This window comes from Dasypus novemcinctus, chromosome 1 (assembly GCF_030445035.2).
Source record: "Dasypus novemcinctus isolate mDasNov1 chromosome 1, mDasNov1.1.hap2, whole genome shotgun sequence".
NCBI lineage: Eukaryota > Metazoa > Chordata > Mammalia > Cingulata > Dasypodidae > Dasypus > Dasypus novemcinctus.
Window position 1 is genome coordinate 156450671 of NC_080673.1, and position 14727 is coordinate 156465397.

Genomic DNA, 14727 nt, shown 5'->3' on the forward strand with positions numbered 1-14727 from the left:
CTAAGCGATCCTCTAGTACTCTCTCACCTGGCAGGATTAAAAAATGGCGGCTTCCTTTTCCTCTATTTGTCTGTGTCTCTCTCTGTCTCCGTATTTATTTATTCATTTATTTATTTTTAAAGATTTATTTTTTATTTATTTCTCTCCCCTTCCCCGCCCCCCAGTTGTCTGCTCTCTCTGTCCATTCACTGTGTGTTCTTCTGTGTCCACTTGAATTCTTGTCAGCGGCACCAGGAATCTGTGTCTCGTTTTGTTGCGTCATCTTGTTGTTGTGTCAGCTCTGTGTGTGTGTGGCACCGCCACTCCTAGGCAGGCTGCACTTTTTTTGTGCTGGGTGGCTCTCCTTACAGGCTGCACTCCTTGCGTGTGGGGATCCCCAATGCGGGGGACACCCCTGCATGGCACAGCACTCCTTGCGCATCAGCACTGTGCATGGGTCAGCTCATCACACGGGTCAGGAGGCCCTGGGTTTGAACCCTTGCCCTTCCATGTGGTAGGCGGACGCTTTATCCTGAGCCAGATCTGCTTCCCTTTCTCTGTATTTATCAACCCAGCAAAAGCACAGAGACTCAACATGAATGACGCTCCACTGACGTAGTCCAATCAAAAGCCCAAAATCGATCTTATCGGATAATCTAATCAAAGTCTCCTCAACCAAATTTAATGCAATAAAGGATATCACACCCACAGGAATAGATTAGTTTAAAAACATAATCTTTCTATTTTTGGATTCAAAAAATTCAAACTGCTGAAGGGCCTAAGAGACAAAGTTTGCAGTTTAGACCAAGATATTCTATTCGGTCTGGTCTGTTTGCTTCAATAAAGTTATGCAGTCTGGGATCAATGGCTGTTGCAGTGGAGTAATGATGCCTGCCCCATGTGCTGCCAAAGCTAGCCAAAGCTGCTCTATAGAGACAGAGAGAGGGGAGTGAGGCAGATGCGCCCAGAGGAGCAGCAACGTGGGACCATGGGCACAGGAGAGAGAGCAAGAGGCAGCCCCTGCTGGCCATTTTGAAACATCCCTACACTCTCTCATAAAGCTTGCATTCTGTAACTCAAGTGGTTGAGCGCCTGCTTCCCATGTACAAGGTCCTAGGTTCAAGTTCCTGTATCTCCTTAAAAAAAAAAAGCTTCCCTTCCTGCTTAAGCTAGTTAGGGTAGGTATCTGTCACAACACTCCATGGTGTATATAAATTATATATTCATTTTTTAAAGAGTTTTTTCTTGATATATTTATATTTTATTGTTGTTGTTGTTGCGTCATCTTGTTTCGTCAGCTTTCCGTGTATGCGTGGCACCATTCTAGGGCAGGCTGCACTTTCTTTCGTGCTGGGTGGCTCTCCTTACAGGGCGCACTCCTTGTGCGTGGGGCTCCCCTACATGGGGGACATCCCTGCGTGGCAGGGCACTCCTTGCGTACATCAGCACCGCGCATGGGCCAGCTCCACACGGATCAAGGAGGCTGGGGTTTGAACTGCGGACCTCCCATGTGGTAGGCGGACACCCTATCCATTGGGCCAAGTCCGCTTCCCTTAATATATTTTTTAAATTAGTTATTTACTTTTACTTTTTTTTTTTTAGTTTAAATGCATTTTTATTTTTAGACAACCTACATGACATGTTTTTCTTAAAAACAATGCCTCCGCTCCAAATAAATCAGGATCAAAATAAAAGATGAGTTCAAGATGGCATCAGTCCATCTAAGTCCTGTTGTGTGGATGAAAAGCAGCAGCCATTACGACGACGGGTGATAGATCCAAAGCAATTACTGAATTTGTTAACATTTCTCCATTTCTAAACCATCCTTAAAGAAAATCATATATGGGGTCACACCATCCTCACGGTAGTCCAGGAGAGCAACCATACCATCTGGATTCATGTTTTCACCAATAAAGAACTGATAGTTGTTGAAATTAGCAAGGATGTGCTTGATTTGTTCTGCAGCCCCTGTCATAAAAGATTTTACTCTTTCTGGTCTCTGTTCTTCAAGTTTGCCTTTGATTGATTTCATGTAATCTTTGATATACTTCTTGTAAGCTTCCTTTGTGAAGCTGGTTTCCTGCAAGTGATGGTTCATGACAATATCTACACCAGTGATGACTGTACTTTCGGTACCTTCGCCCTCGGGGCCTTCAGCGGAGGCATTTCCACCAATGAGCGAATCATCAATGCTACCCTCTGTCCTACTGACCATCTTCCCTTCCACCTCCAGGCACAGCCCGTCCGCGATCTCCCGAATCTTGTAAATGTCGGAGAACATCTCATCATGGCTGATGAGGTCCCGGTAGATGATCATGATGGCGGCTGGAGGGAGGCGGCGGCGGCGTGGCAGGAGCCCGGAGCGCGGAGCAAGCGCAGAGCGAGCGCGGAGCGGCCGGAGCGGCGCTGGGGGGAGGGGGGAGCGGGCGGAAAAGCTACTTTTAATTTTTATTCCCCCTGAGATGTCTCCCTAGTCTATCTGCTTGTTGTTTCCACTTGTTGTCCGCTCAGTGTGTCTTCTAATTATCTGCCCGCTGTGTCTGCTCATTGTCTCTGATTGCTGTGTCTGCTCATTGTGTCTGCTCGTTGTCTGCTTGTCTTCTTTTAGGAACTACCAGGAATTGAAACTGGGACCTCCCATGTGGGAGGCAGGAGCCCAACTGCTTGAGCCACATCCATTCCCCCACTGAGTTTTTTTAAACAACTTGCCCTCGCTTTATTTTGATTTCTTTTGTGTCTTTCTTTTTTTTATTGTCTTTTTAAAAAAAGATAAATAGATCACACAAAACATTTCATTAAAAAACATAAGAGGTTCCCATATACCCAACTCCCCCCACCCCCAATGTTCCTCCCACATCATTGACTCTTTAAAAATAGCACAGAGGAGTGGATGTGGCTCAAGCAGTTTGCCTCCCACATGGGAGGTCTCAGGTTCAGTTCCCAGTGCCTCCTAAAGGAGATGAGCAGATGCAACAAGCTGACACAGTGAGCAGACAAATGAGGGAGTCATTGTGGGGTGCAAGTGGGGGGGAGTGTCAATGAGTTAGCATATGCACAGCATACCTAACAATAGGTACCAGAGAATGACAGATTGACTTCTTAGATCAAGGCCTCCTCTCTCTATAAACGACTTGAATGAAGGCTGCCAGCAGTTGTATTTCTTTGCCTTTGTGGCTAACCATCCCCCATTTGATAGATTTTCTTGTATGGTGGCATATTTTATCCTTTTCAGACAAGTCTTATACATTTGGGAGCCATTCCATCTCTTTCTGGTGACTTTGAATTTCTCCTCTCTGCTTCATTTTGTGTTGGTTGTACAATGAATTCAGAGGTGACTTTAGACCACTGTCATTTCCAAATTACTGACGGACATTTCATCACGGTCTCTAAATACTGAAAATACGCTATGCCTCACCTGGTTTGTCCTTTCATGAATATGGGATAAGCTGAAGAGTCTAAATGACTCTTACTTCTTGTTTACTGTCTTACTTCTCTCCTTCCTGAGATTCACTGATAGATTTCTTTAGGGTAATTAATTCATAGGGGCTACAGCCAGGCTTCCCTACCTCCCCTAGCTGCTCTCAATGTCACCCTGATTAAATATTCCTCTCTCAATTTCTCTGTTAACCTGCTTGAACACTACTCTTCTAAGATGCAGGCAAGGACAATGAAGGAATCTGGTATAGCATATAGACCAATTTGATTCAAGTGTCAGAGAATAATGGAAGATGGTGTTGGAGAAATAGGTTGAAGCCTCAATGGAATAGCCATTAAAAACAAATTAAGCCACATTGTCTGAGATCGGCAGAATCTCCATGTGAGGAGTTTAACTTGAAGCCCAGATGCCTTTCCCTTTAGTAATCACTCAACAATGCTTTCTGCCTCCATTATTCTGGACAAAATAGCCACTGATCTCCCATTAATGCTGCCTCTTCAAGTTTAGGCTTGCCATCATTCTTTCTGCTTTAGCTGAAATTTCTTCAGTCACAAGTTTTCCAATGTGAAGGACACTTTTGATGTCAGTACCATTTTGGAGGTTAGAACAAACTGTTTTCTTACTTGCACAAAAATTACCAGGCTGCCATTGTACAGGCTAAAAATGTTCACATAACAGGACTTCTATAAATAGATCCAAAATACTAAATTGTGCTGAGTGGAATTTCACAACAGCCATCAGATATCTACATATGGTTTGTAAAACTTGTCTTAAGGAAAATGTGAACAGCTAATGTGTTGGGACATTGAAAATTGAAGATTTTCCTGAAGGGGAATAAAAATCCTCACAAATGACTTACATTGCTTCATTGATTGAATGAAAGCATAATTCTCTAAAGGCAAGGACAATTTAGAATTTAGAATATTGTTCAGTTATTATGGACTTTTTCTATGTTAAAGGGCAGTTTACTAAAAGAGGATTTTAGTTTTTCAGTTGGTTTGTAAAAATATTTATACTGTGTCAGTATTTTGCTCTATGCAGTAAACAACTCCTCGTGAATTAATCATCCTAAAAAAAAAAAAGACAAATCAATTGCATATTTTTTGCTTCTTGAACTTGAGCATCTGCTTCTCTATTATCATATTACCAATGTGACTACTATATTACTAATCTGCTCTTACTACATAATTAAAGAATGGGCATTATATATACCCATGTTCCAATGGATATATATGTTCCAATGTGTATTATCAATACACTGAATTCAGGCCAGGTTTCTATTTGCAGAAAAGCAATTTATTTGGATTGTTCAAACATTAATCCACAGGTAACTATTACTAGAAATATTGAGACAATTGTGGCAAAGCTGGTTTAAGAGTATCTGTATGATTGACCAAATTTTCTACTGCTATAGATGATTTCACAGAATTATTTATTCAAACATCTTTGCATTACTAATATTATTATTCTAGCAGGAATACTCTGTGTATCTTTACACACTATCTAGGAACTGTATCAGTATCCAGGAAATTTAGTTGTATCTGGGAACTACCTGGAAAATATCAGAGAAGTAAAGCTAAATTTCAAGATAAATCTTGTAAGAGGTAATCAACTGGAGTCTGAGTCAAGGCTATGGTCCCACAGAGCCCACCTTTTAAATTTCTTTCGGCCTCCTCTTAAATCCTCACTCTTATATGTACAATTCACCTGATAGGGAAGTGGATGTGGCTCAACCAGTTGGGTGCTCCCGTACCAAAGAGGGGGTTTGGGTCCGGGTGCCTCCTAAAGAAGATGTGCAGAAGCCACACCCACCACAACGAGCATATGCCACAAGCTAGCAGACGCTATACCCACAGGAAGCGGATGTGGCTCAGGCCACTGGGCACTCCCTTCTCATGTGGGAAGTCCCAGGTTTTGTTCCATTGCCTCCTGGAGGAGACAAGCAAACAATGAACAGACAGATGAGAGAACAGCTGGGGTAGGGGGGTACAAATAAAGTAAATAAATAAATCTTTTTCAAAAATTCACCTAATAGATCATTTCATTCATTTGTTTCAAAAAATATCAGGTAATACTTTTAGTGATAACAAATTACAGCTTGTTTACCCAAATCCTCTTTCTTTACTTTGAAAAAGTTAGCAGCTTTGCTATTGATTCAGATTTAAGGGCAGAAAAAGAAGGATTACCTGGAATCCATAACAGAATCCATAATGCTGCCCATTAATGTTTTTTCCTGAAATTTTCATGTACGTAATCACAGGGTAAAAAGCAACTATCTTCCCCTCAAGAGAATGATGGTGTAACTAGTAAAACTGGGTCTCACTGGATACAACCAAAAGAGATACTCTTCCTTTTCCTGCATGTTAGTAAAAAACAATTTTATTGCAAGAAATTAATAAAAATGAGTATTATCTTAACTGCTGGTATCATAATTCTTCTTAGGGAGAATTTCAAACTGTCTTTGTTTGGAAAAATGTCTCAATAAATGATTGAGATCCTGAGGTCTTGGATATGAGCTGGTGGCAGGCAAATCTTTAGAGAGAGTCAAACCTGCTTAGTTTGGGATTTGCTTTACAGGAGGAGAGAAATTTTGGCTATTCAAAGAATGGCAAGAAGAGAATAGAGGAGAGAAAAGGGCATCTTAAGAAGGTGAACATGACTCAGGGGTATGACGAGGGAATGGCAGGAGTATGGCAGTAGGTGGCTAAAAAGGACTCTAGAGAATATAGAAATGCTGTTAGCCGTTTGTCAGACTGTGCCTCATGTGATAGCTGCCTGCAACTCCTAGCTAGCTCTTTGTTGAGATCTACCACATTCACAATGATTTCCTATGTTTGTTTGTCTTTTAGAAATTGCAATAGCCTCAGGAGTGAGTCTTCAGGGAGAAAGACGGAGCCTGGAGACAAAGGTGAAAACAGAATTCCCCACCCCACACCCCTGCCCTGGGAATCCACAAAAATCTTCTGCAATGGGGAGTGGATGTAGTGGTTGAGTGCCTGCTTCCCATGCACCAGGTCCTGGGTTTGACCCCCTGTACCACCTAAAAACAAACAAAGAAACCAACTCTTATTGAGGATGGATGCAGCCTAGTGGTTGAACACCTGCTCCTCATATATGAGGTCCTGCGTTGAGTACCTGGTGCATCCTTAAAAAAAAAATCTTCTGCAAGCCTTTTGGATTTATTGGTGTTCAGATTTTCTAAGTCTTAAGGGGCCAGGTGTCTCCAGTTGGCTTCTGGGTTTTATGGGAAGGAATGTGTTTGCTTCCTTAGTGTAGGGTTGTCAGATAAAATACAAGATGCCCAGCTAAATTTGAATTTTAGTGTATATCCCAGATATTGCAGTCAGCATATTTTTGTGGCAAGGACTCCTCTCACAAGGGCTTCCACAGCTATGCTTGGCAGCTGCCTCTTTGAATTTAGGCCACATTCCCAGCAAACAATGTAGTCTCTTGGAAAAAAGACTGAGCCAAGGCAATGGTCTCACAGAGCCCACTTCCAATGTTTCTTTCTGCCCCTTCTTTCCTCCACACTCTTACACAGGTTTCTTCTGCAATTTCCTTCTCATAACCCTGTAAACAAGAGGTAACTGGGGCTGTACCAAGGGAAGAAATCAAGAGGCAGCCTGTATCAGTATCTTCATCTGTAAAGAGGGGATACAAGTGTCTAATTATGGAGTTGTGGTGAAAATTAAATGAGTTAATCCATGTAAAGCACTAAAAACAGAATCTGGCAGAGGTAAACTAGTTGCGTTTGGCTCCAGTGCCAGAGTCGAGGGTCCTGCTCACCACTCTATTCTACATACTGTAGCTGGTGATCTTTTAAAAAGGCAAACCTAGGCACTGGATGTGGCTCAGGCACATGGGAGGTTCTGGGTTTGGTTCCTGGTGCCTCCTAGAGAGAAACAAAACAAACAAGCAAACAAATGAAAAAAACAATTCAAGGGAGCTGATGTGGTGCTGTGACTACAGTGGTTGAGCCTCAGCCTTCCACATATGAGGTCCCAGTTTTAATTCCCAATCCCAGTAACTCAAAAAAAAAAAAAAAAAGCCAGAAGACAATGGAATGATTTCTTCAACGTGCTGACAGAAAATACCTCTCATTCCTAGCACACTAAACCTAATAGAAAATTTTCTTAAAAAAAAAAAGGCAAACCTGGTGTGTTGTGTTTTTTATTTAAAGCCGTCATTGGTTTTCTACTGCTCTTTAAATAAAGACCTATTAGGCACTTGGTGCTTTTAACTTTGCCTCTTTCTCCAACATGCCGCTTACCTCTCCCTGCTTCAAGTTGTATTTTCCAGGCACACTGTCCTTCTTTCAGGGCCATGAAGGTGTCACACATGCTGTGCCTTCTCCCTGAAATATTTCCCTCTTCCTACTTCACCAAGTCAATTCATATTCCTGTTTCAGGCCTTGTCAAAGAATATTTCCTCAGGGAAATTTTCCTGACTTCCCCACCTGCCTCCAGTCTCGATTACTACTTGCAGTTTTCAACATCCTGTACAGTTCCTTCATAGCATTTATTGTAATTTCTAATTATGCGTCTATGAGTTTATTATACCATAAGCTCCATGAGGACAGGGACAATGTCTATCTTGCTAGCCATTATGGTCCCCAAGCATAGCATAGTGCAGGACATATTCTAGATATTCGAGCAGGAAAAAAAAAAAAAGATTGAGGGTTATATAAACCAGGGATCAACACACTATGTGGCCCACAGGTTAAATCTGAAATGACACCTATTCTTTTTTTAATTATTATTTATTTATTTATTTATTTAATGTATTTTTTAAAAATTCAAGTTGGTCATTCATACATGAACATGCATAAACAATAAGTATATGGTAATGATTGTGGACTTACAAAATAAACATATATAACATCATACAGGGGTCTCATACATCACCCCTCTACTAATACTTTGAATTGTTGTGAAAATTTTGTTACAGCTATGCAAGAACATAGTCAAACCCACACTATTTAAAAAATATATGTTTTCTTATAGAGTTTGTGAACTTGCAAAACAATCATACACATGTGTAGAATTCCCATACAACATTCCTTCACCAACACACCACACTGTGGTGGTACATTTGTTACAGATTATGAGATAATGTCACCAGATTATTACCACCAACCATGGTCCAAAGAGTACATTTGGCACACTTTTTCCATACACCTCCATTATCAACACAGTACATCTTTGGCATTGATGAAAGAATATTATAATATTGCTATTAACCACAGTCTATAGGTCACACCAGTTGTAGTTTCCCCATGCTTCTCCACATTCTCACCACCCTGTAATAGTGATGTATATCTGCTCTAGCTTACAGAAGGACATTCTTGCATTTGTACCCTCAACCACAATTCTCCTCCACCTCTGGATTTGTGTTATTCTTTAGCTTTCTTTCAATTGACATTTACTTCCCCAGGCTACCCTTTTCAGCCACTAGCCTATTTATAAAGCAGTGGCTACTCACTATAATGTGTTACCATCACCTCTAACCATTTCCACACTTTTAAAGTCTAATTAAAACTTCTACATATGTTAAGCCCTCGGTAGTTCCTTCTCAACCCTCCTCTTATCTCCTAATAACCTATACTCTAGGTTTTAACTCCATGTGTTTATTCTTCATATTTAGTTCATATTAATTAGACCACGAATATTTGTCCTTTTGTGTTTGGCTTACTTTGCTTAGTAAAATGTCTTCAAGATTCATCCATGCTATCATATGTGCCCCAATTTCATTTCTTTTTACTGAAGCATAGTATTCAATAGTATGTATATACCACATTTTGTTTAATCATTTATTGGTTAATGGACACTTGGTTGTTTTCAACTTTTGGCAATTGTGAATAATGCTGCTATGACCATTGGTAGGTAGATGTCTGTTCATGTCATAGTTTTTAGTTCTTCTGGATATATTCCTAGTAAAGGAATTGCTGGATCATATGGCAGTTCTATATTTAGTTTCCTGAAGAACCACCAAACTCTCTTCCAGAAAGCCTGCACCATTTAACAATCCCACTGACAGTGAAGAAGTGTTCCTATTTATCCACATCCTCTCCAGCACTTATTGTCTGTTTTTTTAATAATGGCCATTCTATGTGGTGTTAGATGATATCTCATTGTTGTTTTGATTTGCATTTCCTAATAGCTAGTGATATGGAACATTTTTTTTCTGTGCTTTTTGGACATTTGTATTTCCTCTTTGGAGAAATGTCTGTTTAAACCTTTTGTCAAATTTTAAATTGGATTGCTTTCTCTTTTATTATTGAATTGTATGATCTCTTTATATAGAATGGAAATCAAACCCTTATTGGAGTGTGGTTTTCAAATATTTTCTCCCATTGAGTGGGAGATCACCTTCATGATGAAGTCCTTTGAATCACAGAAGTGTTTAAGTTTGAAGAGGTTCCATTTAACCATGTTTTCTTTCATTGCTCATGCTTTCAGTGTAAGGTTTAAGAGTCTACCACTTACTGCCAGGTCTTCAAAATGTTTCCCTAAATTTTCTTCTAGGAGCTTTATGGTACTTGGTTTTTTATTTAGGTCTTTGATCCATTTTGAGTTAATTTTTGTATAAAATATGAAATAGGGGTCTTCTTTCTTTCTTTTGGCTATGGATATCCAGTTCTCCCAGCAACATTTGACAGACTATTCTGTCCCAGCTGGGTGCTTGACAGGCTTGTCAAAAATCACTTGGCCATAGATGTGAGGGGCTGTTTCTGAACTCTCAGTTCAGTTCCATTGGTCTATGTGTCTATCTTTATGCCAATACCATGCTATTTTTACCACTGTAGCTAGGTAATATGATCGAAAGGCTGAAAGTGAGAGTCCTCCAACTTCACTTTTCTTTTTTAAGATATTTCTAGCTATTTGGGGCTTCTTACCGTTCCAGATAAATATGATAATTGTGTTTTCCTTTTGTTTAAAAAATGCTGGTGGAATTTTTATTGGGATTGCAATTGAATCTGTATATCAATTTGGGTAGAATTGACACCATAATGATATTTAGTCTTCCAATCCATAAGCACGGAATGTTCTTCCAATTATTTAGGTCTTTTAAAATTTCTTTTAGCAATGCATTTTAGTTTTCTGAATACAAGTGCTTTACATCCTTGGTTAAGTTTATCTCTAAATATTTGATTCCTTTAGTTGCTATTGTAAATGGAATTTTTTCCTTGGCTTCCTCCTCAGATTGCACATTATCAGTGTATAGAAACACCACTGATTTTTGCATATTGATCCTGTATCCTGACACTCTACTGACATCATTTATTAGCTCTAGCAGTGTTGTTATTTTGGGGGGACTTTCCAGATATAGCATCATATCATCTGCAAATCATCGATGTTTTACTTCTTCCTTTCCAATTTGGATGCCTTTTATTTCTTTTCCTTGCCTGATTGCTGTGGCTAGAACCTCTAGCTCTATGTTGAACAACAGTGGTGACAATGGGCATCCTTGTATTGTCCCTGATCTCAATGAGAAAACTCTTAAGTCTTTCACCATTTAGTACAATGTTAGGTGTGAGTTTTTCATATATGGTCTTTATCATGTTCAGAAAGTTTCCTTCAATTCCTATCTTTTGTAGTATTTTTATCAAGAAAGGATGCTGTATTTTGTCAAATGCCTTTCTTTTTTTTTTCATTTATTTTTTTATTGACTTTGTAATAATATTACATTAAAAAAATATATATATGAGGTCCCATTGAACCCTACCACCCCCACCCCACCTCTCCCCCCCCCCCCCCCCCAGCAACACTCCCTCCCATCATCATGGCACATCCATTGCATTTGGCAAGTACATCTCTGGGCACCGCTGCACCCCATGGTCAACGGTCCACACCATGGCCCACACTCTCCCCCATTCCATCCAGTGGGCCCTGTGAGGATTTACAATGTCCGGTGATTGCCCCTGAAGCAACATCCAGGGCAGCTCCATGTCCCAATAAGATCATGTGATTTTTCTTCTTTGATTTATTAATGTGGTGTATTATGTTGATTGATTTTCTTGTGTTGAACCATGCTTGCATGCCTGGTATAAAACCCACTTGATCATGATGAATAATTCTTTTAAGGTGTTGCTGGATTTGATTCACAAGTATTTTATTGAGGATTTTTGCATCTGTATTTATTAGAGATATGGGTCTGTAATTTTCTTTTTTAGTAATATCTTTATCTAGCTTTGGTATTAGGGTAACATTGGCTTTATAGAATAAGTTTGGTAGTGTTCCTTCTTGTTCAATTTTTTTGAAGAGTTTGAGTAAGATTGGTATTAAATCTTTGAATGCTTGGTAGAACTCACCTGTGAAACCATCTGGTCCTGGGCTTTTCATTTTGGGGAGCTGTTTGATGACTGTTTCAATTTCTTTATTTGTGATTGGCTTGTTGAGGTCTTCTATTTCTATTAGGGTCAGTGTAGTTTGTTTGTACATTCCTAGGAATTTTTCCATTTCATTTACATTTTCTAGTTTTTGGCATAAAGTTGTTCATAGTATGATCTCTTTCATTTCTGTAGGGTTAGTAGTAACATCTCTATTTTCATTTTTTATTTCATTTATTTGAGTCTTCTTTCTTTTTTTCTTAGTCAGTTTAGCTAAGAGTTTGTTGATTTTGTTAATCTTCTCAAAGAACCAGCTTTTGGTTTGTGAATTCTATTTTGTTGTTGCTGTTGTTTGCAATTTCATTTATTTCTCCTTTGATCTTTGTTATTTCATTCCTTCTACTTGCTTTGGGATAAGTTTGCTGTTATTTTTCTAGTTCCTCCAGCTGTGTAGTTAGGTCATTGATTTTAGCTCTTTCTTCTTTTTTAATGTAAGCATTGAGAGCTATAAATTTTCTTCTCAACATTGCCTTTGTTGCATCCCATAGATTCTGATATGTTATATTCTCATTGTCATTCATCTTGAGATATTTATTGACTTCTCTTGAAATTTTTTCTCTCACCCACTGATTATTTAAGAGTGAGTTGTTTAATCTCCATATATATGTGAATTTTTCCTTTTTCTGCCACTTGTTGATTTTCAACTTTATTCAATTATGATCAGCAAAAGTGCTTTGTATAATTTTGATTTTGGTGAATGTTGAGATCTGCTTTGTGATGCAACATATGGTCTATCCTAGAAAAAAGATCCATGAGCACTTGAAAAGAATGTATATTTTGCAGTTTTGGGGTGCAATATTCTGTATATGTCTATTAGGTTTAGTCCATTTATTGTATTATTCAAGCTCAGTTTCTTTATTCATCCTCAGCCCAGATGTCCTATCCAATGTTTTAGTGGTGTATTAAAGTGTTCAACTATTATTGTAGTGATGTCTATTTCTCCCTTCAGTTTTGTCAGTGTTTGCCCCATGTATCGTGGGGTATCCTGGTTAGGTACATATACAGTTATGACTGTTATTTCTTCCTGGTGAATCATCCCTTTTATTAATGTGTAATGTCCTTTCTTGTCTCTAATAACAGTGTTGCTTTTAAAGTCTATATCATCTGATATAAGTATAGTTACCCCAGTTTTTTTTGGTTACTGCAAGCGTAGAATATATTTTTCCAACCTTTCACTTTCAATCTATTGGTATCCTTGGATCTAAGGTGAGTCTCTGGCAGACAGCATATAAATGGCTCAAATTTTCTTATTCATTTTGCCAGTCTGTGTCTTTTGATTGGGGAGTTTAATGCATTAGCATTCAATGTTATAATTTTAAAGGCAATTTTTGTTTCATCCATTTTGATCTTTGTGTTTTATCTGTCATTTTATTTTTGACACTTCTAGTTACTGATAGTCATCATCTCTAGACTCTTCCAATTCTCTCTCCTCTGTCTTTTCTTTTCAAACTGTAACACTCCCTGTAATATTTCCTGCAAAGCTGGTCTTTTTTTTTAATAAATGCTCTCATTTTCTATTTCTCTGTGAATATTCTAATCTTGCCCTCATTTTTGAAAGATAAGCTTGCTGGATATAAAATTCTTGGCTGGCATTTTTTCTCTAGCAGTAACTTAAATATATCTACCACTACCTTCTTGCCTCCATGGTTTCTGTTGAGAAATTGGCACTTAATATTATTGGGTATTCCTTATATGTTATGCATTGCTTTTCTCTTGCTGCTCTCAGAATTCTCTCTTTGTCTTTGGCATTTGACATTCTGATTAGTATGTGTCTCAGAGTTGGTCTATTCAGATTTATTCAGATGGGATTGCTTCTTGGACATGGATATCTATGTCCTTCAATAGGGCTAGGAACTTTTTTTTTTTTAAGATTTATTTATTTCTCTCCCCTTCCCCCCCACCCCCACCCTAGTTGTCTGTTCTCTGTGTCTATTTGCTGCGTCTTCTTTGTCTGCTTCTGTTGTTGTCATCAGCATGGGAGTGTGTGCAGCACCATTCCTGGGCAGGCTGCTCTTTCTTTCACGCTGGGCGGCTCTCCTCACAGGGTGCACTCCTTGTGCTTGGGGCTCCCCTACATGGCGACACCCCTGCGTGGCATGGCACTCCTTGTGTGCATCAGCACTGCGCATAGGCCAGCTCCACACAGGTCAAGGAGGCCCAGGGTTTGAACCATGGACTTCCCATGTGGTAGACGGATGCCCTAACCCCTGGACCAAGTCTGCCACAGGGCAAGGAAATTTTACACTATTTCTTCAGATTTTCCTTCTGTCCCGTTTCCCTTCTCTTTTCCTTCTGGGATACCCATGACATGTATGTATTCATGCCTCTTGCTGTCATTTAGTTCCCTGAAACTCTGTTCAATTTTTTCCATTTTTTTCTTCATCCATTCTTTCGTGTGTTCACTTTCAGAGGCCATGTCTTTGAGCTTACTGATCCTTTCTTCTGCTTCCTCAAATCTGATGTTATATGCCTCCAGTGTATTTTTAATTTCATGTATTGTACCTCTAATTACCATAAGATCTGCTATTTTTCTATGTATGCTTTCAAATTCTTCTTTGTGCTCCCTCAGTGTCTTCTTAATATACTTAATCTCATTAGCTATCTCACTGAATTTATTAAGGAATTTGTTTGAACATCTATGATTAGTTGTCTCAACTCCTTTATTTCATCTGCAGGCTTCTTTCATTCCTTTAACTGGGCCATATTTTCCTGTTTCTTGGTATGGATTGCAATTTTTTGTTGGTATTTTCAAATCTGGTTTGCTATATATTTTTTTCTGGGTGCAGTTTCTCCCTTTAGTTTAGGGTTTCTTGCCTTTTCTCCCTTGCTCATTGTGTAGTAGGAGTTGAGGATGTAGTTGGTGTTGTAAGCTATGGATACTGAAGCTGCCCACCTTGCCCCAGAAATTGATCAAGCGCCTCCC

General features: G+C 39.2%; 1 protein-coding gene across 1 annotated transcript; it reads right to left on the reverse strand.

Moving 5' to 3' along the window:
- Positions 1-1553: 1553 nt before the first annotated feature.
- LOC101415060 (translationally-controlled tumor protein) lies at positions 1554-2346 on the reverse strand. Its single transcript, XM_012529514.4, has one exon. The coding sequence runs from the start codon at positions 2294-2296 to the stop codon at positions 1778-1780; it is 519 nt and encodes a 172-aa protein (XP_012384968.1). The 5' UTR covers positions 2297-2346; the 3' UTR covers positions 1554-1777.
- Positions 2347-14727: the final 12381 nt, after the last annotated feature.

Coding starts and splice junctions, on each gene's coding strand:
- LOC101415060 (XM_012529514.4), bottom strand. CDS start 2,296: ATGATCATCTACCGGGACCTCATCAGCCATGATGAGATGTTCTCCGAC.